Here is a 27,700-nt window from a genome sequence, read left to right as displayed (position 1 = left end):
TTTGTACAGTGGCATAAGCTCACATTTTTAGTATCTCGTGGTTGCCTTCCAAGTTTAAATTTTAATTATTATTGAGTTACTTTGGAAGGTCACACTCATTAATATAATTCTACACCAGTATAGCCATCTCTGTTGAGTAATGCCATTGAGTATTAGAATAGATGATACTTTTGGCTCAAAATTTTAGAACTTGCATAGTTCTAAGTAATGGTGTTAAAATTAATAGAGACTAATTCTTAAATTCTCATTACAAAATGAGAATTATAAAATATACCTTATTATTATTTTGAAGTTCTTTGAACTGTTAACATAAATTTTTTTTGTCCTACTTCTATGCATCAGAGTGTAGACAAACCCTTCTCCCCTATCCCTCTATGAAGGTTTCTGTGTTTCCAGTGAAATGATTTTACTGGAATTAGGAGGCTGCCATAGCATTTGCAAATTCCTCATACGTTCCAGTTAAATGCTCTGCTCTTTACTTTGTCTTTGTTTCTCTAGTTGCATCTGCCTATTATATTTTCTTAAGTCTGTAGCATTGGAAAATAAATTATATAATTTGATTTTTCTCTATATATGAGTATTGGAATAAAATCTCTCTGGTACATAAAATAATCTAATTGACATAGAGCAGTGCATGGGATATAGTGTATTTGACAGTATCTGTTGAATAAATGAATGAAAATTGTAAGTTGGACACCAATTATTGATTTTCAGGTTGTTTTTTTGTTTTGTTTTGTTTTTAACAAATATCAGTTTCTACCAAGGACGTGGTATCTTGCTAGGCAGTAAACACTGAATTTTAAGAAACATTAACTCTGTTTCTCTTATTCATTTATTCATTCAGGAAACGTGTGTCTGCTTTGTATTGTGCACATACATGATACAAATTTGATGAGTTTTCTCTCTGAAAACGTGATTTAAAAAGCAGAGTAAATTAAGTTTTTAGGTTTTTTTCTTTGAGATAAAGTTTTTATTAGTATACGTTTGTTATATAGTGATTTTTAAATAGAACAATGTCAGACTTCCCCTATACATCTAAATTTTTCAAGTCAGATTAGGATATGTAGGGGTTGAATGGAGTAGGAAAATAAGATTGAGTTTCATTTGTGCCTGGAGAAATGGTGTTTTATTCCATATTGAATTTAAGGAGTTCTAGAGACAGGGAATAGTTTCAAATAAAGAAAAAGTTGAGGAAAAAGTGTGCCCTCCATGTTTGGGGTCCCTGACCGTGCTCACGTTAGGGTCCAGGAGAGCAGCCAGGCCCACCTGAGCAGCACTAGTGGTGAGAAGAATCCCTGTGTCCACTCGGTGGAAAGTCCTGCCTGGGGCAGAACTCCAGTATCGTACCAGATTTTAGTTTTATAGCTGAATTCCTTGAGTACAAATAATAAGAACATAGTTCTAGGATGTTACTTTTCAGCTAGAATTGTTCATCCTGATTGATTATCAGAATCACTTACAGGAGCGTTTTCTCCCCTTGTTGATTTACCTTTGCAATTTTTATCAAATGCACAAGATTTATGAAGTCAAACAACTGAAAAGATTATAACACAAGTATCACCCTGCTCATTCCTTCATCATACTTCTCAGAGACAACCAGTTTTAATACTTTTAGTATGTTTTTATTTATTGCCATATTTCTACATAAAAGTCTTATGCTGCTCCTCTTGATTTAACAGTATTTATCTCCTCTTTGATGGCTGCAGATTTAGTTCTATTATATGCACCTTTTCCTCCTCCACTCTCACATTATTATATTACATTTTATTACATTTTTAGTTCCCCTCGAATTGATTTAGGTGTCCTTCCTTTGTGTACTCATAAGAAACAGAAACCCCAAACTCTTACTGTAGTCTGTAGAAGAGTATTATAATTGCCCACTTACCTGTATCACCTCACTTCTAGACACATGTCCATTGGCAAACACTGTTTCCTGTTCGTCGTTGTCTGCTTGAGTGGCCGGCACAGAGCAGGCATATGATAATAGATGGAATTTGTTGTTGTTCAGTTGAAGTTTCATAAGCTAGCACGTAACGTTTCTACAAACCTGCTTTCTGCTGCTGTTTCCAGCCTCGTCATGGCCCTGCCCTTTCTGCAGCTTCTGTGCTGACTCTGCTGTCGGGCCAGTGCGAGCTTCCCGGGCTCCCCGCCTTTGCTCACGCTGGTTTTTCTGTCCAGATACTCTTCATCATCTGTCTGGAAGACTCCCCATGTTCAAACGTAGCTTAGAGAGTCTGTCGTTATTGGACTCTTTCTGGATCTCATGAGCAAAAGCGATTGCTCTCTCATTTTGTTCCCCGTGTTCCTATTTAGTGCACTGTAACAGTTAGGAGCCTGGGGTCTGGAGTCAGGGCTGGAATCTGTCCTGCCTCCATGACTTACTAGCAGTGTGACTTTGCACAGGGTAGTTAATGTCGCCAAACCTTAGTTTTCCCATATGTAAAATGGAAATAATAATTAGGTTAGTATGAGGATTTTAAAACATACATGCATGTGTGCCCCATAAAGTCCCTTAGCACAGTACTTGACGCATGAGCACGTACTCAGTAAAGTTTAACTGTTTTTATTATCGGCTCTACTACTTTAATTTGTAGGCGGGTATTTAACTTGAGTCCTTCAGGGTCAGGAGCAGAGTCTTATTTAATAATCATAGCTCCCTTTTCTAGCACGGTGCCCGGCTCAAGACTGTAGGGGTTGTTGCTGAAGCACATAAAATAAGTGATTATCAGTTTACTCTTTCTGATTATTATTGTTTTGCAGTAATTTTCCTTTCACCACATTTAAAGCATATTTTCAGTGCTTTGGAATGCTTGGCACGAACTAGTGCATTTCTGTATTAATGAGCACATGAAACAACTCAGGGAGGTGGGACTGTTAACTGTTTGTAGTGTGTCTGCTCACTTACTGATCGTACCTTGTTTCTTATGCAAATATCCCTCTTGTTGGTACGCTATAGTGAAATAGCTTGACCATATGTTTTCAGTGGCTCTAGTGATGAAAAGGAATAAAAAGAAACAGAAGATTTTATTTTGCTGTGAATAACGTGGTGGTGATTTTTCCTTCCAGAAACGAAATCCTGAAATCCGACACGTAGATTTGGAGATACTCTAGATTCGGTGGGATGAGTCACCGTGGTGGAGGCCTTGGAAACAAGTACGTACAGCCACTCTGCACAGCCCGTGTCCTCCTCTCCCACACTGGAGGCGTCAGAGCCACTCAGAAGCCTGTTTTTTTTTTAAGGTGGAGGAAATATTTTGTGTAAAGAGCAGTTCAACAGGCCACAGAATGAAATCTGCTTCTTACATCTAAGAGACACATTCAGGTTGAATCAATTTGAAAATCATGTTTTTATGCTTCCATAGGGAACAGTTTGGTTACTTAAAATTGTTCGTAATTTCTCATTTTAGCCTGTCCGTGTGTGTTGTACTTTGCAATCATGTTTCCTTTCTTCACGTTGGTAACAGTAAGTGGCGTCCACACAGGATTGTGATTTTTAATTCTCATGCCACTGAAGATTTCACTCCATCAAAATGCCAATCTTGAATATTCTGGATAAATCTTGGTATGTGGTTTTTAAACTGTCCATCCGTTTCGAAGTCTGTCTTTCCTTATGAAATGTGGAAATTATTTCTCCATCCCCTGTGATTTTGACCTGAGTGCTGAGAAGAGCACTCCGTAACCTAGTCATCCACAAACGTTCATTCCAGAAATGGCTTAGTTTGCTGAGTTGGATGCAGGCATTATTGTACACTCTTTTAGGTCATAGGAGTTGCCATTTTGTAAAATTTCTTTTTCTTCCTGGCTTTTTCCCCTTATTCTGTTTACTTTTTCTAACGTTAAGAGATATAAAGTAATCCTAGATATTTCCATGGGCCAGTGTGATGACTTTTTTTTTAAACTGGCTTCAGTGCCATAATGTTTATTTACTGGGAGATAATACATTTATGACCATTTTAACATTCTGTAAAATGGACTAGAAATATTTATAATTTTTACAGACAGGATAGCATTTTATTTTTAATTTATTTAAAAAGAGGCACTACTTATGTAAATCTGAACTGTGAGATATTTCTTGCTTTAAGATAGAGACAAGTAAATCTCTTACACTGAAACTTATGGTCCTGATTTTGTATAATATAGTCAATAGTGTGTCTGTGAGTTTGTTGCAGTTACGAGGGGCATTTAGCATGATATATTGGCTACAGCATAGTATGTAAGTAAATAGCTTTCTAATGACCATAAGTTATCAAGGTGAAAAAACATGCAAGTCTCAGTCATTGAAAATACAATGAAAAACCATACCTGTGTCCATCAAACAACTCATCTGCACTTTAAAACGTTCAGGTAGCATAGGCGTTGGTCATGTGAGAATGGCGGCCGGGTGGTCTCTTTGCTGGAATAAGTGAGTATTTAACATGTGGACCCAACCACCTGTGTGAGGTATCGTGAAACTTACTGAGATGGAAGTTTATGAATTATAGCAAATTGTAATGCTGGAAACAAAAAATAAATCTTTGATTAAAGGGCTTGTAATGGTGATTTTTGATCCAGAAATGTCATTTACTGGAAAATTGTGAGAATTTACATTGGTGTATTTTTTTTTCACTGTTACAGAGCATTTTGCATGCTATACCTTTTAAGTAAAATAGCATTCTAATTTTATTTTTTTTAAGATAGAAAAATTTGTTTTATATGTTTATATAATTTGATTCTCTGTACTTACAGTTTCAAATTCCTTACCCCTACTTTTTTCTTTTTCTTTTTTTCTTTTTACCTAAAGACAGTTTCACTCTGTTGCCCAGGCTGGAGTGTCGTGGTGTGATCATAGCTCATGGCAGTTTCCAACCCGTGAGCTCACGTGATCCTCCCACCTCAGCCTCCCAAAGTGCTGGGATTATAGGTGTGAGCCACTGCGCCCAGCCACCCCTACTTTAAAAAAATTTGTTTTACCCATGGTGATTCATCCTGTATTTTATGTCTTCTCTCTCCCTCCGCCGTCTTGCCTGCCGGTTGTTACTCCGTTACCATATGGGAAAGTACAAATTGAATCCAGTTTCCTCCCAGTGAAATTACTCAGAAAAATTTCACAGAGCTAGACAAGAATAATCAACTGATTTTTAAAAAGATTCTCAAGGTTGATGTATAGAAGTTATTCCAAATGGTAAATATTTTTAGGATTTCCTTAAAAAGGCCAATTTCTGATATCTCTTTGAGTTTTCTAATCTGATTTTGGTTGAATTCATAACATTCTTAAATAATAATTGAAGGTTTATGTTGGTGTCTTTTCTTTCTAGTTCTGTTCTGCACTGATACGTTGAAATTCATTTATATAAAATTTGACATAAAGGAGTGCAACACATCTAGGATTTTGAATGTTTCTATGGAATTTGGAAATGTATGACTTTTCCTCTTTTAGAGTAGAGTCAAATTTGAATTTTGAAACTAGGGTGTTTGGGCTTCTTTCTTTGAAAATAAGATAACATTTAGTTTTTCAGGTTTCTTGTTTTCTTTTTCTAAACTACTGTTTCTTTGTCTCTGGTGCATAACATTTGAGTATTTAAGCATATAAATCTTCATATTTTCAAGGAAAATATTCTCTGTAGAATAATTGTGAAAGTAATGTTAGACAGAGAGGAGGAACAGTCAAGGGTCTAAAGTCTGGGGACTGTCACAGGTGAGGTATACAAATGGTCCCTGACTTACGATGGTTCAATGTAGTGATTTTTCCACGTTATGATGGGTTTATCGGAACGTAACCCTGTTACATGTTGAAGAGCGTCTGTACCTGTATTCAGCTTCAGCTTACGGTGGATTTCGAATGGGCTGTAGGTGGCGGCCGCCCTGCGTAAGGGGCACCTGGTCAGCCTAGAGCAGTGGGAGAATGAGAGGGGAGATCTGTGTTTACGTGGACTGTGTTGGTGGCCTCGTGTCTAATTCTCACGAGGTGGGTTCCTGAACGTGCAGGAGGGAACATGTGAGATAAGATCAGATTGGAAAATTTTCAAAAAGTTTTAGAAGCAAAGTCAATCCCTGTATACGTCCCCCTCTGCACACCCCCACCCAGATCACCCAGAACAACAGGATGTCGTGAGACTGGAGTTTTTGGTATATGATTTTCAGTATTACCTTAATTATCTCATAATTTAGACAATCCTTTGCTAAAATTACACGTCTAAAGAATGGCTTAAGTTTTCAATCTGATAACATTTTGAAGCAAGATGCTGGGAACTGCAGACATTTGCGCAGGCTTTTGGAATCCATACCATCCTCTCGGACGGCGTTAGCCGAGCTTTGGCAGCATTTCTTTTGAGCGCGATGACCCCCAATTTGCCAAACTGTCAGAAGTCACTGAAGCAAAGACTTGAAGGTAAAATGTTGATTCAGAGATTGTCTCCCCTAAATCCCTCGTCCCTGTCTCTGAAATGGAACTGTGGAAGGCATTTATGTAGAAGATTGTCTGACAGCCTTTGCATTTGCATTCCAGTTTACCTGCATCCCTAGACTTGGTGGTTTTATGTAAAAAGAAAATGTTTATTACGTTATATTTCATCTGTCTGATTTCGCTGGCAGGTTAAGGTGGTCCTGGTCCCTCAGGATGCTTTTTCCGTTAGTAAATGTCTTATGTAAATAAGAGCAACGTAGTTATTTGGGATTTTACCTTATGTGCTAAGAACTAAACAATATAATCTGATTTATTGTACCCTAAAAATCATGCGTATGTTTTTGAACAGAATTCTGTTTTATTCAGTGTGCTTGTTAGTTTGTAGGGTTTTTTTTTTTTTTTTGGTTTTACAAAACCAAGCTATAATTGCTCTTAATCATTTTATAATCAATTTTCAGTATAAAGGGAACGCTTATTAATATGCTGTTGATATATCATGTGTTAGATAAAACAAAAATCTAAGAAGTTCTATCACTTAGTAATATATATTAGGACATTCTGGCAAAACTAAATTACTTAAACATTTTAATTACTAGTTAAACATTTTAATTAGGCTAGTTCTTTTGAGAAGTGTCTACAGAGTATATTTAGAGAAAAATACAAAACATAGGTACACCAAAAACTACACCCTGAAGCCAGCCTGCACTGTGATCCAAGTATAGTGAATTCTATACTGATCCTGTAGGAATTCCAACTGTATTTCTTTTTCGTGAGAAACTAAACCAAAGTAATTTGGTGTTTTGAGAGGATATAGTTCCCTCCCCAAATTGAAAACCTTTTAAAGACAGAAGCACTATAGTTTATAATTTGCATAGCAAGATACAGAATTGTGTGTATCTTTAAGGGTTTACAATAAACATTTTTAAGGGTTTTAAAATAGACTTAAAAGTAAAAACATACCTCTTGGTATTATAACAGCTATCAACAGAATAACTTGAGCTCTTTATGCCAGGTTCTGTTTTACAGTCCTAACACATTTAATCCTCACAAAGAGCCAGCAAAGCAGGACTGTTACTCACATTTTCTGCAGATGAGGAAACTAAGAGTAGTTTAACGTGTCTGAGGCCACTCAGTAGGGGCAGAGCCAGGACTGGAACTCACAGGCATTCTGCTAGACAGAAGAGCCCAACAGAAGTAACGTTGTATAGAAAGTAGATACGAAGTATTCATTGTATTATAAAATGAGCAAATTACTTCTCTTCAGTGGTTGGAACAATTAGCTGGATCTAACTTGGGTTGCTTGGGATGGGGGATGAGGTGGGGGCGTGGAACAGCGAGGTTTTACGGAAGACAGGGCATTGTCTGTCACTTCTGAGATTTACTTTTAATCATTACTTACAGACACATCCAGAAGATGATATTTAGTTCACCTAAATCAGTCGTTCAGTCATTGATTTGAACCATGTAAGAAAGAAATTTAGGGAAACATATGGAAACTGGCAATAGTCAAAAGCTTTTAAAATATCATCATTCCTTGGCATCTGGGGAGGATTGATTCCGGGATTCCCTTGGGTAACAGAATCCAAGGATGCTCAGTTACCTATGTAAAATGGTGTTAGTGTTGCGTGTAACCTGCACACATCTTCCGATACACTGTAAGTCATCTCTGTGTTACTTATATCTAACGCAATGGAAATGCTGTGTAAACAGTAGTTAGACTGTATTGTTTAGGGCTGTGGTCCCCAACCTCCGGGCGCACCTGATCGTCGCGTCTTCTGATAACCAGGACAGCAGAGTTACTCATGGCTGTGGCCTCTGTCCTTCTTGTGACCATCAAGGCCTACCTGGATCAGAACCAAGCAGTTGTTCACCCACCATGGGCCAGCTATGGGCAGGAAATTTCAAGCGTAGGAGATGCTGGGATTCTGATTTGAGTCCACTGTTAGTAACCGAAGTACCCTGGGCAATGCCCATACTTAATCTGTGTCTGCTCTTCCAGGTTCACTTAGGCTTCCTACGTTTGGTGATGTATAAGATCTACAGAATTCCGGGATTTTTATAGACATGGTGTGGTTTCTCCCATCTTAGAAAAACAGACTAAAAGAAACAGCAGCCTTCCCTCACCACACGCCAAAATAAGCCTAAAAACAAAAAAAGCCTTCGCTTACTTTCCCATTTCTCAGCTTCCCTTTTCAGCAAAACTCAAAGAAAGAGTCTGTACTTGCTGCCTCTCTTTACTTTTCTCCCGTTTTCTCGGAAGCCCATTCCAGTCAGACTTTTGTAACTCTCTCTCCACTAACTCTGTCCTGGACTTCCCCTCTGCTAAGTACGGCGGTCGATGTTAAATCCTCACTTCACTCCACCTGTCGGCAGCGTTGACACAGTCAGTCTTTGGCTTCCAGGACTCGGCTTGCTGGGTCCCCCTACCTCTGTGGCCACTCCTTTTCAGTCTCTTCCGTGGGTCGTTCCTCATTTCCTTCCCTGCAGACACTGGCGTGTCTCTCCCAGGGGTCTGTCTTGTCTTCGTCTGTATTCATTCGCCGAGTGATTCATGCCATGACTTAAAAAAATGTAATTTATTGGAACCTTTATTCTCTACCTTGAATCTCAGACTCGTATGTCCAGTTGCCTCCTTGAAATCTCCACTCGGGTGGGGTGGAAGATGACACGACTGTTCCCAGTTACTCACTGCCCTTAGTGGGAACACTGGCCATCCCTGCTGTATGATCATCCCGTTGCCACGTGACGTGCAGTAACTCCCTGTGGGTAAAATATGCCTCCGTGCCCCACTGATGTTGGCTGAGCCATGCGACAGGCTTTGGTCAACAGAATGTGAGCACAGGTGTCACCTGCCATGTCGGAGAGGACGTTCTAAGAGCTGTTGCATGATTCTGCCATAGCAGTTTTCCCTCTTCTATGAAAATGGCATCGTCCAGATAGAGGCTGTACTTTCTGCATAGATCCTTGAACGAAAAAACACGTGAAACAGAAACGCAACCAACCTATACCCAGTGCAGTTTGAGCCTCACTGAGACTTGGGAGATGACTGATGACTCAAACTCAACGTATCCAAAGCAAAACTCCCAGTTACCTCACTTCCCCTTCCCAAAACTTCCTGCGACAGTCTTTTCCTTCTCAGTAGATGGCCTCTTCATCTTTTCAGTTGCCCAAAACCTTTTGGATTCATGCTTGCCTGCTCTGCTTATCATGCAAAGCACGTTCAAGACCTCAGCAACATCCACTGGTTCTACCTCCGAAATATATTCAGAATCCATTTCCCATCATCTCTATTATCTTAATGTCAGTCATCATCATTTCTTGCCTGAATTATTGAAATAGCCTCTTCACTGGTTTCCTGCATGGTCCTAGCCTGCACGCGGTATTTTCAGCACAGCAGCTTGGGGTCTTACGAAAAGATGTCCGGTTATATTTCTCTCCTCAAACACCTCCTATGGGTTTTTTTGTCACAGAATGACAGACAAATGACAAGGCTCACAAGGTCCTCCACGATGAGTCTCCCTACTCTCTGATCCCATGGTCTGCTACTGCTCTGCTCTCCTTCACTCTTCCAGCCACAGGGGACTCCGTTCTGCGTTTCATAAATCCTAAGCATGCTCTCGACTCGGGGCCTTTGCACTGCCTGAGATACTCTTCCCTTCGGATGCCTGCGACAGCGTGCTTCAGATATCTGCTCCATGTTACTCATCAGTGAGGTCTTTGCTCACCGCCCTGTATGAAACAGCGAACCCTCCCCGTCCCTCCACCCCCTCCCCAGTCCTCTTCTGCTTTATTTCAGGCCATAGCACTTACGACCTGGCATACCGTAATTTTACCCTCGTTCACTTTCTGTTATCTCCACCAGAGTGTAAACTCCCTGAGAGCTGGATCTGCAGAGACGAGAACGGCATTGGATGCCCAGTCGGCATTCAGATATTTGCAGAACAAGTGAAGGAACGTGCCGTGCATGGTGCTGGTCTCTAGAGACTATACAGATAAAAAGTCGGAGACTTAGTCTGTTGACGCACTCGCGGTGTGGTTAGTTGGCCAGAAGGGGCCCATACAAATGATTACAGTGCAATAATGTACGTATCAAATTATCGTTTACGTGGGTTAATATTAATTTTCACACAGCAAACCCAGTTTTATAAGACAGGCACTCTGATACGCTGCTGATGGGAGTGTGATTAGGGCCATCTGCGTGGAGGGCGCTTTTGCAGTGGGTGTTAAGAATCTGGAAAATAGTCCTGCCCTTTGACCTAGTGATTCCACTTCTAGGAATATAGCCTAATAGTAGAGTGGCTTCAGTATGAGGAAATTAGAAAACATTTAGGAGAATGGTTAAACTATGGCCTATTTGTAAGGCGGAATACAGGACAGTCTTTGGCAGCATTGTTGCATAATATTTAATAATATGGCAAAATGCTTATGATAGAGGAAAATGTCAGAATACATACCCAGCAATTTAAGGTGTGACTACTAAGGTTCGTATGTTGGTAAACAGGTACTAGCTTTTTAATTTTAAAAAGTGCTTAAGATTCATTTTTAGTGAAAAAATGGGATACCTGACTACATTCAGAATAATCTCAGTTTTGTTTGCATAGGAATAAGGATTGAAAAGAAATACACAAAATATTAACAGTGTTCTTACATGGGTAATTTTTCTTTTCTCTCTTTTTCTGTCATTTACAGATTTCCTACAATAAACTTGTCTTTTATTAAAAAAAAGTTAAAGAACAAATAATTCTTCAATCTTGAGATAACTGAAAACATTAGAGTGTCATAAAACCAAGGTATGAGAATCCTTGAATTAGAATCTTAATTTTAATTCTTTCAAAAGGAGATGAGAACTGAAAGTTTTAAAAGGAAAAGACTGAAGATGAACAGGTTTTTTAATATTATTTTAGAACTGTTGTTTAATACCATTAGACTTTAAAAGTCTCCCTAAGAGATTTCCAACTCTAGTAATAGGGTGTAGTTGTGGGAACTCAGCATGGTCTTCGGTTAACTCTGTTTATGTGATCTGAAATGATTTTTGCTCTCACTGTGGATCATCATAAAAACAATATGTTTGTTAGAGAAGACTAGGACAGTTTTCCTTTTAAATGGCAAAACTGAAAAAGAAAATTTAAAAACAGCCTTCAATTGTTACCCTCACTCACACATATTTTTTGAGTGCCGGTGTCACCGGGCACTGAGACAGTTCATAGCCGGCTCGGCAGCGGGGAGGGCAGAAACCTCCCTGAGGAAGGGCCCTTTTTAAGGCCAGGTGCAGAGAAAAAGAAGTGGAGAGTGTCCTTGGGAATAGGGACAGGAAGGACACAAGTATGTGGCTCCTGATTTTTTAATTGATAACTACAGCTATGTCTGATTATGTTAATATAATCCTACTCTAACCGGAGTATCAGACTGCATTTTCCTCCTGAGGACCCTTTCTCTGGTGTTAAAACAAATTTCCTCTAGCCCTCAGTGTGAAATAAATTCCACTTTGCTACATTTCTGCTGGAGCTGGAGAATCACAATGGATAAGAGTGTCGTGCCGATTTCGAAATGGAATATAGAGAGTCTCTGGTGGTTCAGTATATTTAACTTGTTTCCTCATAATTGTGGCTTCAAGATATTGTTTCTTGCCGGAGTTCTGAATTGTGACTTACCCATTCTCAGTAGAAATATCAAATCTGAGAAAACTCTCTAAAACCCATTTTTATTGTAATTTTTCTTATTGAATTTTAGATGTAGCTTTAAGATGATTTGGTAAGAGAAGGAAAGGTGGCTGTTAAACTCAGATTGAAGCAATTTAAAATTTTATAGGCAGTTATATCTGATACAGACTTTCTCGGTGTGTTCTAAAGTGCAGAAAGTGTGGCCCTCCAGAGGGGAGGAAATCGCTCTCACAAGTTGTGTCCTCCTCACCTGTTCCATGGGTCCCTCACTGCCCAGCCCTGCACGGCTCCTCCTGGGGTCCAGCGGCCTCCACCCCTCTGAGGCCTGGGACCCGCTGTGTCCTGAGGACAGGCCTGTGCTGCAGCGGGACCCTCAGGGCTTGGCAGTGTTTCCAGATTAGAGTTCAGTTTTCTTTACTTAATTTCTTAATACCCATCTCCCATCCAATTAAGCTTAGCTACAATCCTCTCGAACATTTACATTCCTAAAAACTTAAGTCTGGAATTAACATTTTCCTTAATAAAGACAGTCATCTCTGCCTGTGTTTTAAAGTTTAGTTTTTAACTGACACATAATTGTACATATTTATTGTACAAATGTGATGTTTCAGTACACACATAACATACGTACATACATACAATCGTTTCGCTCAGAATTGCTTTGGCTGTTTTGGCTCTGTTTTGGTTCCATATGCATTTTACAATTGCTTTTTCTAATTCTTTGAAACACGATGTTGGTATTTTGATAGAGATTGCATTGAATCTGCATTGCTTTGGGGAAGTGTGATAATTTTAACAATATTAATTATTTGAATCCATGAACAAGGCCTGTTTTTTCCATTTGTTTATGCCATCTGCAACTTCTTTCATCAGTGATTTGTAGTTTTCCGTATAGAGATCTTTCACCTTCTTGGCTAAACATATTTTTTTTGTCTGGTTAGCTATTGTAAATGGGATTGCCTTCTTGATTTGGTTCTCAGCTAGACTGTTACTGGAGTATAGATACACTACTGATTTCTGTACATTGATTTTGTATCCTGAAACTTCACTGAATTCATTTATCAAATCTAAGAGGTTTTTTTGGTGGAATCTTTAGAATTTTTCATATGTAAGATCGTATCATCAGCAGGAGGGATAATTTGACTTCCTCTTTTCCAAATTGCAAAATTGGCCCATTTTTTACATTGGGTATTTTTTTATAGTTCAGTTTTAAGAGTTCTTTGTATATTTTGAATAACACTGTTTTGCAAATGTTTGTCAGCTATGTCTTTTGCAAATGTTTTCTCCCAGTTTGTGGCTTGTCTTTTCGTTCTCTTGACAGTGTCTTTCACAGAGCATAAAATTTTAATTGGAATGAAGTCCAGCTTATCCAGTCTTTCCTTCATGGATCTTGCCTTTGGTGTCATATCTAAAAAGTCATTGCCAAACAAACCCAAGAGCATCTAGATGTTCGGACATGTTATTTCTAGGAGTTTTATAGTTTTGTGTTTGACATTTAGTTCTGTGATCCGAGTTGATTTTCGTGAAGGGCATAAGGTGTGTTTAGATTCATTTCTTTTGCGTGTGGATGTCCAGTTGTTCCAGCACCATTTGTTGAAAGGACTTTATTTTTTGCCATTGTGTTGCCTTTGTACCTTTGCCAAAGATCAGTTGACAGTATTTATGTGAGTCTATTTCAGAGCTCTCTGTTGGTCTGTTTGTCTATTGATTTATTTGTCTGTTCTTTTGTCCACACTGTTTTGATTACTCCGGCTTTATAGTAAGTGTTGAAGTTGAGTAGTGTCATCTTCCCACTTTTTTCTTCTTCAATATGGAGCTGACTATTCTGGGTGTTTTGCCTCTCCATATAAACTTCAGAATCAGTTTGTCAACATCCACAAAGTAACTTGCTGGGATTTTGATTGGAATTTTATTGAATCTATAGATCAAGTTCAGAAGAGCTGGCACCTTGACAGTATTGAGTCTTCCTATCCATGAACACAGAATATATCTCCATTTATTTAGTTCTTTGATTTCTTTCAGCAGAGATTTGTAGTTTTCCTCATATAGACTTTATACATATTTTGTTAGATTTACACCTAAGTGTTTCATTTTGAGGGGTTGTTAATATAAATGGTATTGCATTTTTAATTTCACATTCCACTTGTTCATTTCTGGTACAAGTGATTTGTTTTTCACAAGATATTTCCAGCGTAGTCTTTGAGTAAGAAGGGCTGTCACCTACAATTATTTTGAAAGTTATTCATCCTTTCCTCCACTGCCTGAAGAATGATGACTTTTAAAAATGAAGATTTACTATGAACTACTTCTTATAACACAGACTTCAGCCGTAAGACTCCAGAAAAAAACCTTCACTTCAGGTACTTCATTTTAAAATGGGTGTGGACCATTTTTAAAAATGGGTATGTATCATTTTTTTAAAAGCTGCAAGATAAGCTGTAAGCAGTGTGACACACAGCCTGTAAGGACACCCTCAGGGCCCCTACGTTCACCACCAGCTGTTCCTGGGAGAAGGAGCCAGGCCGGGGACCAGCTGGAGGACCACGTCCTGTCTCACCAGGCCTGGTCTTACAGGGGCTGTTTCTAATTCTCCACCCAGAGACCTTTGGTCTGAACCCCGGGACCAGCTGCAGCTGGAATGAAAGTTTTGTTCTCAAAGATCACACTACTTTTCCTACATGTCCCATCGTTTCCCCAGTGACAAGGAACTGGGGACATGGGGGCAGGGCCCAGGACTGACCACTTGCATAGGAAACATTCAATAAATGTTTTGTAAAAGAGAGAAATAAAATAGGCGTCTGGCTTCAGGTAGCTCAAAAGGGAGAAAGAACTGAAGTTAGTTTTTGTCCATTGTTGGGTAAGAACAAGAGCAGGACGAGACAAGAAAACAGTGATTTTAAAGACACTTTACAGAGGCAATGGATTACTTTACGGTCACTTGTTTGTAAAAATTGCTTTATTCTATGAATGAATTTAAGTGGCCACGTTTTAAATGTTCTCTCTTAGGATTTTTGTGATTAGGCACCTAGGTACCGAGGCACTAGAGACATCTGCTCCCTGCGCAGGTGTCACTGCACAGAGCAAAGGCTCAGACAGTTCCGTCTGCTTTTCTGATGACAGCGAAGGGGAGGGGCGGAGGCAGGACAGGCGGGGACCGGGTCCTGGCGGAGCCTGCGGCATGTGCCTGCTTGCAGTGTAAACAGGCGGGCTTGTCTGGGTGACAGTGGGAAGGATTGCTTCCAGCACGGAAAAATTGTCCTTAAAAACGGTTTCCTTATCAAGACATTAGTATAATTTCAGCATATCATTTTTAATATTAAAGAAGACACCAGATTAAGACTTGGCATTATTTTGAGAGGGTATATGCATTAGTTTTTAGGGTATTTGGGAGAGCAAAACTGCTTCATTTCAATAAGGATTTTTAATAGTGGAACTTTCATTTTTGGAACAGGCTCTTCCATTTGTCTTTCTGATACCAGCCTTCTAGACTAAAAATTTGGGCATTTCATTTAACATATTACAATAGTATATTTGACTACGATACCTTTCTGTGTAGCCAAGAAGGGCTAATAAGAAGAAAAGAAAAACTGTAAGATAAGCTGTCAGGGAACAAGTGATTCTGCACAGAGGAGAACTCTGGATTAAGAGTTCCTAACATGAGGACCATAGACAAGCTTTAGGAGATTCCAGAACCTCTTGGAATTTCCTGAGTGTATGTTCATCTAGGGGGAGGTTCCCTAGTTTTGGTCTTGACCCAAAAGATTAGAATCATTCTTGTAACATTTGCCAAAATGGACTAAATTATGCTGCAGTAACAAATTAGCCCTGAGACTTCAGTAGCTTAAAGCCACAGCTGTTCCCCACTCTCTGTTACTTCTCCTTTCAGCTCCTGCCAGTCAGCGTAGACTTGTTCGGGGCTGGCTCTGCCCAAAGGCTCCCAGCCAGGACCCCAGGGAGCGAAGGATCAGGTCCCCTGAACGTCACATATCCTCACCTCGAAGCAAGTTCTTCACTTTTCCTTACCCATGAGACTCCTATCCTCATTCCAAAGAAACAGAACCCCTGTGGGAAAGTGACGGCATAGTCCAGAATATAGATTCCAGAAAAGCTGAAACAAATAATTTGAAATGTTTTTGTTCGTGTCTTGTGGGGGTCGGGGTAGGTGGCAGGGAGGGATGGGGGAGACGTCTTATTTCTGAGGTTAGCTTAGGAATTTGAATACTACAATTTGTATTCCAGGACGCATCGTGATAAACTTCTTATCTATACTTTGTCTATTTTCAAGTGGAAACAGGTAGCTTCTAATAAGAAATCACTGTTACAATAAACTTTTAAAGATAAATGCAAAGATGAGAACAGGAAAAGGTGGCTGATAGTGGTAGACAATAAGCTTGTCAGAGAAACTGAGCTAAAGGAAGCTGCAATTGAGAAATAGCTTATATAACTTAACTTTGGGCTTCCTGGCAGCCAAGGGAAAAAGGGAGACACCAATAAGAAATTTAGGCAAGGGGCTGTAAGAACCTTGTGGTTCTAGGGGACAATATTATTTTGATATTCATTCAGGCATTGCTAGTAAATCGCTACATAAACTTGAGCAGGTTACTAGGATTTTCTAGGCCTTATTTTTCCTTAAGTGATAGTAATTATCTGCTGAGTTAGAAGATCTCTAAATTCCTTCTATCCATAACTTCTTAGTCAATTACTGATACTTCAAAGAAATGGCTTCCTTTATACTTTTCATCAGGATTATAAACTTCTTCATTAAACACATGTTTATAGTTCCCCATAGATTCATAAGGACTTTCCCCATTATGTACCCTTAAAGAGAAATGTGAAAGGATTAGAAAAAGCCCCAATCTACCAATTTTAAAGCTATCATATATTTCACACACCGAGTGCCTAGTTTTGGCTTTGACATTCTTCTGCAAAAAAAAAAAAAAAAAAAAAAAAAAAAGTCCATCCAAAAGTATACCAGAAATTGAATGGGTGATTATTTAGCACAAAATGTTAATAGAAAACACAACACAAGCCACAATCAAACACAATTACTTTGTTTTTCAGTTGAATTGAAAATGCTTCTGTGTTGCCAGGAAGGAGAATGAATCATTGTCATTGGTACAAGAAAAAGAGACCAGAAGACATTTTTATACTCCTGTTCCCAATATCTTTGCAAAGTCTGAGTTTCTTCCCATAATCTGGCAGAAAGCGTTTTAACCCTCATTTATAGTTGGGAAGTGAACTCTGGGCTTAACAAAAGCCGGTATCTCCAGTTACGTTTTCTAGTCCCTCTGCTCTAGTCAGCCACGTAGCCTCTTTGTTATACAGCCGTGTGTTGCTTAAGGATGAGGACGTTTCTGAGAAATGTGTCATTAGGCCATTTCACCTGCATGCAAACACCATAGGGTGGACTTACCTGAATCTGGATGGTGCAGCGTATCACACACCTAGGCTACATGCTGCACACCTGTACAGCATGTTACTTACTGAATACCGCAGGCCACTGTAACACAGTGGTAAGTACTTGTGTATTTAAACATATCTAAACGTAGAAAAGGTACAGTAAAAATACAGTGTATAATCTTCTGGGACCGTTGTTGAATATATAGTCTGTCGTTACTGAAACATCGGTAGGTAGTGCCTGACTGTATTTCATTTTCATTCGTGCTGTTCTTCAGTATTCTCATGCATCAACAAGTTTTTATTTTTAATACTAAAGAAAGTAAAGTAAAAAAAAAAAAAATTAGTCCATAAAATTTTTGTGAAGTGGGAACGAATGTTTATTTTAAAGATGTATTCTGAAGCCATAATTTAACCCAGTTTGTGAAAAATTGGCCATTGATAAGTACAAGGACTAAGATATTCTATTTTAGACATATTTTATTGCATATGAGTTATTTATTTAAAGCTACAAGCATATTTCGTTTTTTCCACATGACGTTATTATTTGTTAATTGACAAAATGCCGGTGTGTTTCTTAAACATCAGGACCGGTGGTCACAGAAGGCAGCTGGCTCAGGGGTTGAAACTGTGTCTCTGGGGAGTCGGGACCGACTCAGAACCAGGCTTCCCCTGGGGACCCAGGAATTGCTCTGATATTCCTGTGTACGCCTTCCCAGGATTCTGAGCAGCAGTCTCCCCAGGCCAAACTGAGAGGTGAAATTATAGTCTGGTCAGCCAGAGCTGGGTAGACGTAAGAGATAGTTACTGTTTTATCAGCCTAATTGTTGCAACTTTTTTCTCAGTTTTGAAAGTCTTGTAGATACTACCTGCAAAGACCCACGGTTGGGTAGAACACAGGCTTTGTGGAGTCAGACTGCCTGGGTCAGTACCTGGCATCACCACATCACCAACGCCGGCTCTGTGACCTTGGGCACCTCTCTAAGCATCAGTTTCCCCATCTGTAGGGTGGGCATAGTGTTTGGGCTCACCTCTCAGGCTTGTTAAGAAGCATCAATGCAATGATAGTAAAGCACTTAACACAAGGACTTAATAACTGTTGACTATTCAAATTGTTAAGAATCAAGAGTCAATGTAAAGAAGTCAGCTGTCAGGATGTCAGTGAGGCAGAGCAAATGGGCTCTTTGGACTGTCCGCCTGTGCCGCCGTCAGTTGCGCTGATGGACGTCTTCCCTGCATCCCCTCCCACCCGGCCCGTGTCCGGGGGGCTGACCTGCACATAGCAGGGGGTCTCCGGCCCCTTGGTTTGCCGCTGTGCTCAGCTAGAGGAGGAGGAAAGAAGAGGGAGGCTGGGACGTTGACCCCCCCCCCCGGCTCCCGCCCTGCAGTCTGTGGGTTCTCGGCATGTCCCCACATGGAGACCACGTTTCTTGGCAGGGGGCCCTCTCCACACAGCCCTGTAACGCCAGCGCCGCCGACCACTCGTTCTCCTCACCCCTGCGGGCCGACAGCACCCTGCCAGCGCTGGGTCCGACACTGCATCCTCCTTGTGGCTCCAGTCTCCCCCTGCCCGTTCCTCCGTACCAGCCGTCTGTGCCAAACCCTTGTCAAACCCAGCGTCCGTCCGTCTCCTCTCTCCGGCCGAGAGGCTGGTGTGTATCACCCAGGCGGCGTCTGCCGAGGTCGGAACAACAGCTTAGCAGCAGAAGGGGGCAAAGGCAAAGAGAAGAAACAAAGTGATTCTGTAAGGACACCCAGCCACGCGTGGATAAGTCTTTCTCTGAGCTGGCGTGTCCTTGGCCGAGATGGTCGAATCGACTGTCCTGTGTGGCAGACTCAGCTGCATGTGGTTTCTCTCATTCTATGCCTGATGCAGCTTTTCCAACACAGCTTTATTTGGGGGAACAAGTTCCCCAGTGGAACTTGGGATTTTCTCATAATTAATACCTCTTTGTCATTTTTTTCTTCAAGTGGTTACCCAGCGATTGGCTGTGTTACTTTGGTGTTGGGCCGTGTTGCCTGATAGCTCTGCCAGGCACGACAGGCTCCTGATAGAGACATTACACGAATGCATAATCAATGTAAAAGGGATGACGTCATCCCATACTTGGTTTCTTAATTATGTCAACTGTACACCGCATTACCTAGAATAGTCTGCATAGTATTTTGACTATTCTGTGTATTTCATATAATAGTCTGTGTCTGGCTTCTTTTACTTAGCGTGTTTTCAAGGTTCGTCCACGTCGTAGTATGATCCTTTTCATGGCTGAGTAATATTCCACCATGTAGGTGTGCATTTTGTGGGTATCCATTCATCAACTGATGACATTGGGTTGTTTCCACTTTTTGGCTATTATAAATAATGCTCCTGTAAACATCTGTGTGCAAGTTTTTGTGTAGGCAAGTTTTCAACTCTCTTGGGTATATACCTATAAGAGGAATCGAATTGCTGGGTGATATAATAACTCTAGGAGTAACTTTTGGAGGAGCAGCCAACCTGTTTTCCAGAGTGACTGCATCACTTCATGTTCCTACCAGCAGTGCCTAAGGGTGTCAGTCTCTCCACATCCTCACCATTTGTTATCATCTGTCTGTTTCATTTTTGCCATTTAGTGAAGTGAAACCTCATTGTGGTTTGATTTACGTTTCCCTAACATGGAGCATCTTTTCGCATGTTTATTGGCCAGCCATCTGTGTATATTCCTTGGAGCGTTTTTAGTTGGGCTGTCTGTCTTCATTGTTGAGTTCTAAAGGTATATCCTGGTTATCAGTCTCTTATCAGATATATATGATTTGCAAATGTTTTCTCCCATTCCGTGGCTTTTCGTTTTCCATGGTGTCCTTTGGAGCACAGAAGTTTTTCATTTTGTCGAAGTGTAATTTATTTATTTATTTTTTGTCACTTAAGCTTTTGGTGTCCTATTGAAGAAACCGTTGCGTAAGGCAAGGTCATGAAGATCTACTCCTAACGTGTTTAGAGTGTTATAGTCTTAGCTCCTAGAAGGTTTAGGTCTGTGACGCATCTTGAGTCATTTCTGTGTGTGGTGTTGAGGCACGAAGGGGTCCACCTGCATTAGGGGGTGTGTCCTGTTGTCCCAGCACCCCTTGTGGAAAAGACTGTTCTTTCTCCATTGAATTGTCTTGGCATCCTTGTTAAAGATCAGTTGACTGTAAGTGTGAGGGTTTATTTCTATTGGCTTTCTGGGTTCCTTGTATTTCCGTATGAATTTTAAGATTAGTTTGTCAATTTCTGTAGAGAAGCCAGCTGAGATTTTGAAAAAAATTGTATTGAGCCTGTAGATCAGTTGGGGGATCACTGGCATCTTAGCAATATTAAGTCTTCCGTTCCATCGTCATGGGCTATCTTTCCATTGCTTAGGTCTTCTTAAGTTTCCTCCAACGATATTCTGTAGTTTTCTGTGTACAAGTTTGGCATTTACTTGGTTAAATTTATTCCTAAGTATTATATTCCTTCTGATGCTACTGTAAATAGAATTGTTTTCTTCATATCATTTTCAGACTGTTCACTGCTAGTGTATAGAAATATAATTGATTTTTGTACATTGACCTTACATCCCGCAGCCTGGCTGAACTTGTTTCTAACATTTTTTGTGATTGGTAGCTTTACCCTGTGTATGCTTTGCTGCAAAACATCCAACAGCTCGTTACTTAATAATCCTCTTTTAATGCTTTGAAGTAATAAAATAACTTTAATTTCATTTTAACTGATATTCTAATTCTAACCAAAATTATTTGAATGGAAGTATTGCTTTGCCATGCAAAGCTACTGGCTAAAACTTTGCATCTTCCAGGGCAAAAATCAGGCAACTTTATATTTTCCCTAAAATGAAACAGTGTGTTTGTCTTAGTTTTTACTTGGTCTGATTTATGAAATAACATTTATTCAGTTTTGCTGATCCATAAGTTACGTTAAATTCTGTGTAATCATTAGAAGTGGGAAGTCACAGCCATGTCACCTTATTTAGCCACAGCTGTTTCGCTTTTGTACTCAGATCTGTTCACAAACCATAATCAGTATCTGTTCACTTTTAAAGGTCACGATTAGTAGTTAGAGGGTTTTGTTCTTCCCAGTGGAATGGTACTATGAGTGGAAAGTGTGTGTATCTATGTGTGAATGTGCAAAATCTTGGACAGAAATCCTGTTGGATTACATGTCACTCCCAGATCATCACTGGCTGTACTTTTCATACACCCGGTCAAATGAATTTTTGGATGATTTTTGGTCACTTCCCTGACATAACGGAGTATCTTGTATTTTGGATTAAGCATGCAACATTTTCTTGGCATCCAGAGACAACAAGAGAAGCCTTAGCTTCAGAGGGAAAAAGGCCTCTACCCAAAATAAACAAATCAATCAATCAATCAGTCAACAACAAAAAAACGAGGAAAGCTTATGATGAATTGGAAAGACGCAAAAAGCAAGTTAAAACACTTAACAGAGACTTGACATTTATTGTGCAATTTTATCTCCAACAGAACATGTGGCATTCTAGAGGTATGTGAGGTAATAAAATCAATACTCCAATTAGAACACCTGAAATAATTGGCTCTAGTAACAAATGTCTCTTATAATTAAAAATATTGAATGTTTAAAAAACTCTTGTAACATTTTAAGTTCCTAAAAGAAATGAGCCTAACACTTAAAAAACAACTTACTCTTCTATATAAATTGTTCACAAAAAAAATCTTGCTATTCTGTGTTACACTATGCATTTGTGGTTTTATTAACATATCCCTAGTGGGTGTTACCTCTACACAGTACAAATAGAAATTATTCATAGAGAATCAACAAGACTCCAACAATAAAAATATTGGGATCAATGGATTTGTCACAGTTTCTCCACAAGTATTCATCATAGAAAACAGAGTAAAGGCAAGTTGGCCCCAGGGTCAGGCTGCTACATGAAGTTGAGAGAGGAGATACAGGAAGGCAATGCTTAGACTGGGGGCGGGGTCCCGCCGGACCGGGGACCTTGCAGGTGTCATGACCCACCCCTGGCACGCCCTGTTCCCAGGAAGCACAAGCCGGGCCTCGCGTGGCCTTGGCATGTTCTTGAACTTACACACAGCCAAAAGGAGGTTCAAGCCAAAACCACAGGAAAGGATCAACAGATCACTGTATTTTCCTACCACATTTTCACAACAGTCCTCACAGTGACATCAAAAATTAAGACTCTTCCAGACCAGATGTGTCACCGCTAAGGCTACAAAAACTACAAATGTGAGAAGTGAGTGGGACATTGGCCAACGACTGCCCAGAGCCAATTCTGACATCCAGGAGTCCCCGAAGATGTCCCTTCACTGAGTTCAAGTGTTTGCCTTCATGTCCCTGCACTTCTGTCCTGGGGACCTGTGACATAAATGTGAATCAACTAGTGCTTTTACTTTACCCACTTCTCTAAAAAGTTTTATGGTCTTCGTCATAGGATCTTACATAGGTCAAGCCTTACGCAGAAATCTGGGCAGTTCCCAGAAGATACATGGTTTTTACGCTCCTACTTAAGTGTCAACATACTTTAGAAGTACTTTTTAATGACACACATATTAACTTCCCATTGATGGCATAAATAAAAAATCCATTCCAAAGTGTTGATGGGCTTGGAGAACTGTGCTCTGACTACTGGGAAAAACTGGACTGCTCATTCTGCTCGCTGAGCCCAGAGGGATCCTCTTATTAGCTGGGCAGTTTCCTTTTTAATACAATGGGGATAATAACATAATAGCTTCATTAGGGTAGTCGTGAGGATTAAAATGAGAGGATGCATTAAAGTGCTTATCAGAGTAACTGCCACACAAGAACTCAGTAAGTGTATCAGCTACAGATACTATTGTTGCAGTAAGTGGTTCTGAATGGGCCCAAGTAATTTCCAGTGTGGCCAGGACATATCCGGCCCCTTATACTGGTGCAATTATTCTGAGAATGAGAAGGTTTTCAATGAGTTCCTAGCAGATGCATTTTCATTATAATTTGGGGAATTGTGATTTAATAAATACATAGCCCTTATATCAGCCAGCTATGGATGGTTATGAGGAAAATTAATCTAAGTGACAGTTACTGCAAGTATTTGGGAATTTCGTGCCTTCAGAAGTCCAACTGACCAACCTGGGCATTAGATGAGAGAAGTCCAGTCCTCTCAGTGTTGCCTGCAATTGACTATATTGTGGGGGGCGGGGGGGGGTCAGAGTGGTCTCTGGTATGTCAGTAGCTCCGGTAAAGTTTTACATCTTACACTCAGAAGGCAGGTATCGGTGGGTCATTGTTTTTGCACTCCATGGGGTCTGATGTCAGCGCCTCCCTCGCCTCTAAAAAACCAGCATAAATAGAAGGACCAGAGCCGCCGACCGACAATGCAAGTGAGTCTGAGAGGCCGTCAGCTGGGCGACATTTTCCTGCCTTACTCCAAGTGAAGTGGGTATTTTTATCCAGCACTCAGATGGCTGAAAGAAGCCATCACTGTGTTTACAAAAATACATCATCATGATCCAGGCTGCTGTTTAGACACATTTACATTGGAGTTCTGACTCCAGTATTCCGTCTGACATGTTTTGCCCAACAGTTTTGGCAAGTGTCACCACATTAAACATACACCAGCAAGATGTGCACCATATGCGCAAAATCGTTTTCTGTTCCGTTTCTAAAAATTCGTATGTAAGAGCTGTCAAAAATTAACACAGATCTGTACTGTGAAATGACACAGCACTGGAGGAGAAAGTTATACATTTAAATCTCTTCTAAAAATGAAGTTATTCAAGAATGGGATTTTTAAAAAATCACTGAAATCGAAGAAGAAACTCAGGAGGCAGCCAGTGGGCATTAGGTTTGAATTCTAGGGCGTATACTGAATGACGAGTCCAGATGACGGTAATGTATGTCTGCGTTTCTGAACATACTGCACCTCTCATCTTTACGCGATGCTCTGCACACCTTCTGGGAGCCACAGAAAGGAGGCACAAGCCACTAAAAGTGGCAGGGAAATGTAGAAATCATCGACTCGTAGATTCCCAAGTTTAACGGCCTAGTGTCAGATTTTGGGTAAACATCTGATATTACAAGAGTAGTTGCTGGATTTAAAAAGCCATTCTGTCTCTATCAGTCAGCATTATCGGTATCAGCTGATGCCACATGGAGGCATTGGATCGAATAATAGATGGTTATAATTTATATCTCCTTAGAATCCCGATAAAGAAGTCTCTTATGCCAATGAGTTTATCCCTGATGAAGGGATAAGGGACGACTCGGAATATAAAGTCACCCACTGATTACAGCTGTGAAGTAGCTACATGTATGTTTCAATTCCTCCACCAAAGGGGATGATAGCAATTTTCCACTATTTTGATATTTTCCAATATTATCGTCTACGTTTCTAGTGAAGCTTCACACGGCACCATGGTGACAGTGACCCAGATGCCGTGGTGGAACAGGGAACACCAAGAAAGTGACGCCTGGGCTTACGGGCACTAGGAAATACGTTCAAGGAAAAAGAAAATGGAAATGTTTATAGTTTTTCTTGAAAGCATTGAACACTAAGGTTACACTGTGAGATTTTGAACAATGAACCGTTCAAACCAGACAGTGAGAAATGCGACTTTCGTAACTGCTCCCCCTCGCAGGTTCCTGTCCTGGCCTGAGTCCCAAAACATCACTCCAGGGTCATCTGCAGCCGCTGGAACTGAGGCTGGGGCTTCAGTTCACTGTGAAAAGCATGACCTTTGCGACCTGATTTTAATTTGGAAAACACAGGACACACCAAGACACTGTCCCTTTTGGTAGGTACAGACTCTTCTGACAGCTGGGCTTGTGGGCCACACCCAGTGACTGACAGCAGCGCCACGGTTGGTCTCTGTTGTCAGGCCGCCCTGCGCCTGCCTCCCCTCACCCTGACACGGAGCACGGTTCATCCCGGGCTGCTTTAATTCAATCTACTTCACACCGACGCTTACGTGACTCAAGGAGGAGTCTAAAAGCTGATACGAGACTAAGTCTCTCACCATGAAAGCAGTTTGTCCATTTGCCAGATAAAGATGTAGAAAATCCCGTCAAGAAGATAAGCAACATCTCAGGTCTCCAAAGGGGTCAGCCGGAGGCTCACAGAACAATGACAGAATCCAAGCTTTTAACCTTGCTACATAGAGACTGCTTGGGCCTGACCGAAAAATAAATGAGCATCCTTTGTAGCCCCTGATTTAAAACTCAGGTGACCGTCCAAGCAACCACTGTGGACCCAGGTACACAGCAGCCTGCACCGTGCAGCCCAGGCGCAGCGTGGCCGTGTGCTGAGGGGAGGGGCCGGCGCAGTGTCTGCGCTGACGCTGGATCGGAGCCCACGCGGCTGTTAGCGCCGGGCCAGGTGGGGGCTCAGCTAGAGGAACCCAGCGATCACAGGACAGTGAAACGCAGACCGGACGTCTGCCTGGAGGGTGGGCTCTGAGGCCCTGCACCCAGGGGGGCGGTGGCAGGGGCCGCGTGATGCCGAGTACATCATCCCTGCGTGCTTTGGTCTCCCCACGTGCAAAAGAGATGGTCAACAGTCCTGATATTCCGAATTTGTGGCTTACTAGGAAAGAGCTGATGGAGAAATAACTCACCTGGAATGGGAGGAAGAGAGCAAGGTGCCTTTGGAACAAAGCTCGTGTGCACGGCTCGCCCAGCACCTTCCACGTGGATGAAATGACACCTAAACCACAGGGTCCTGTCCCCTCCCCCCAGCAGTGCCGGGCACGGCTACGGAGAACGAGTGCCGACCTCAGGGAACACGGCAGGACACGGGGCTCCAGGATGACGCTGAGACACGCGGGACCCTGACACGTCCAGGAGGACGACGGGGGCTGCAAGTTTGTTTTTCCTACAAGAGTGGTCAGTTGCTGCTACAGAAGAAAAGGACAACGTACTTCTTTTTAGCAAGGATAACTAATGGCCGATGCAAAGTTTAAAAAAGGCAAAATGGAAAGACAGATGAGGCCACAGTGGTGTTTTTCTTCCGGCAACGATTTCATGTCGTCAAAGAATCGCACAAGACATTGATTTCCCAGACCTGTAAAAATGCTTCAAGAAGAATTTTTCTTCCCTAAATAGCCAAAGATACTCATCTCCTGGTTGCCATAAGCAACATCACATTTGCCTGTATCATTTTGTATTCTAAATTTTAATTAATTTGCCCAAAATGGGATTGAAATGCCAGTTCTTCCTATATCATTGAACAGATCTGACAAACGACCATCTCCATAAACGTTAAACTTCTCAATGGATGAAAGCTAATAATCATAACAAAAGCCACAGGACCCATTTCTAGGACTTTGCATATAGCTACCAGCTTACTGAATGTAAAGGATAAGTTATGATTTTATGTTGACAAAATATGGCAAAAAAAAAAAAACCATTACAAATGGATGCTCATAAACTTGAATCTCCAACCAATTTTGAAAACCCCTAAGTCGCATCTGTGGATGACATTAGGACGTTCAGTAAACGCTGCCCGTTTAGCCCTTTGCTGTACAAAGAAGGTAGTAACCTGGACTCGTTTGGTCAAGAAAGCTGCCCCTGACACCCAAACCCAAAGCCCGTGGATAGGATGAGTCCAGCACCTCTACAGCATTTGCTGATAAGGAAAAGATCACGTGTGGAGCTCAACGCGTTAAACGAGGGGACGTGGGTGGGTGTGGCACAGTGTTAGCTTAGCCAGAGCCTGGAGTTCAGGGGAACTTGGGGGAAGGAGGCACACACAGTGGGGAAGAAATGTTTCCATCAGTGACAAAGGGAAATAAGTTCCACACAAATTCTAAAAATCAACTCAGCACAGAAAGACTCTCGAATTTCGCAGAAACGACTGACGAGCCCATTGCAGAGTTGTCAGAATGGCCTTGAAGCTGTGTGTACAACGCCAGAACATCTGGTCAACTCCGAGAACACCATCGGTCACACCGCTTGTTTGGTCTTCAGTGCTCCAAACTACTAACTGATTGAAATCCTCATTGTTCAGCCCACCACTTCGGCACTGCGCCAACAAAGCCCAGTTTAAGGCGATGGAAACTGTGGGTCTGTGAACCTACAGAATTGTGCATGTGAAAATGGCTTTGGATCTTTGGATGTTTCTTGACTGACGCAGTGAAAAACCGTTACTGTTTGTAAACTGCAGAGATCAGATAGTGCCTTCTTGATCAACTCAGTAGGATAGTTTTTTGCTTTTTTTGCCATAAAAATAACAGTTCCAATTAATCACTGTTGAGCTGGCCTCTGGTCTCT

At 41.0% G+C, this 27,700-nt stretch overlaps 1 protein-coding gene across 2 annotated transcripts in view; it reads left to right on the top strand.

Moving 5' to 3' along the window:
• Positions 1-27,700, top strand: part of SLC30A9 (solute carrier family 30 member 9) — a 198,718-nt gene that overhangs the window by 53,027 nt on the left and 117,991 nt on the right. The window contains exon 18 of one of the 2 annotated variants that reach the window (XM_069458581.1): positions 3,067-3,153. In XM_069458581.1, the coding sequence (XP_069314682.1) occupies positions 3,067-3,111 (45 nt within the window). In that variant the 3' untranslated portion in view covers positions 3,112-3,153. Of the gene's footprint in view, positions 1-3,066; positions 4,521-27,700 lie in introns of those variants that run through there. The other variant, XM_069458580.1, reaches the window with a different exon arrangement.

This window comes from Eulemur rufifrons, chromosome 24 (assembly GCF_041146395.1).
Source record: "Eulemur rufifrons isolate Redbay chromosome 24, OSU_ERuf_1, whole genome shotgun sequence".
Classification (NCBI taxonomy): Eukaryota; Metazoa; Chordata; class Mammalia; order Primates; family Lemuridae; genus Eulemur; species Eulemur rufifrons.
Note: the sequence above shows the minus strand (reverse complement) of the source record. Positions and strands in the feature narration are given on the sequence as shown.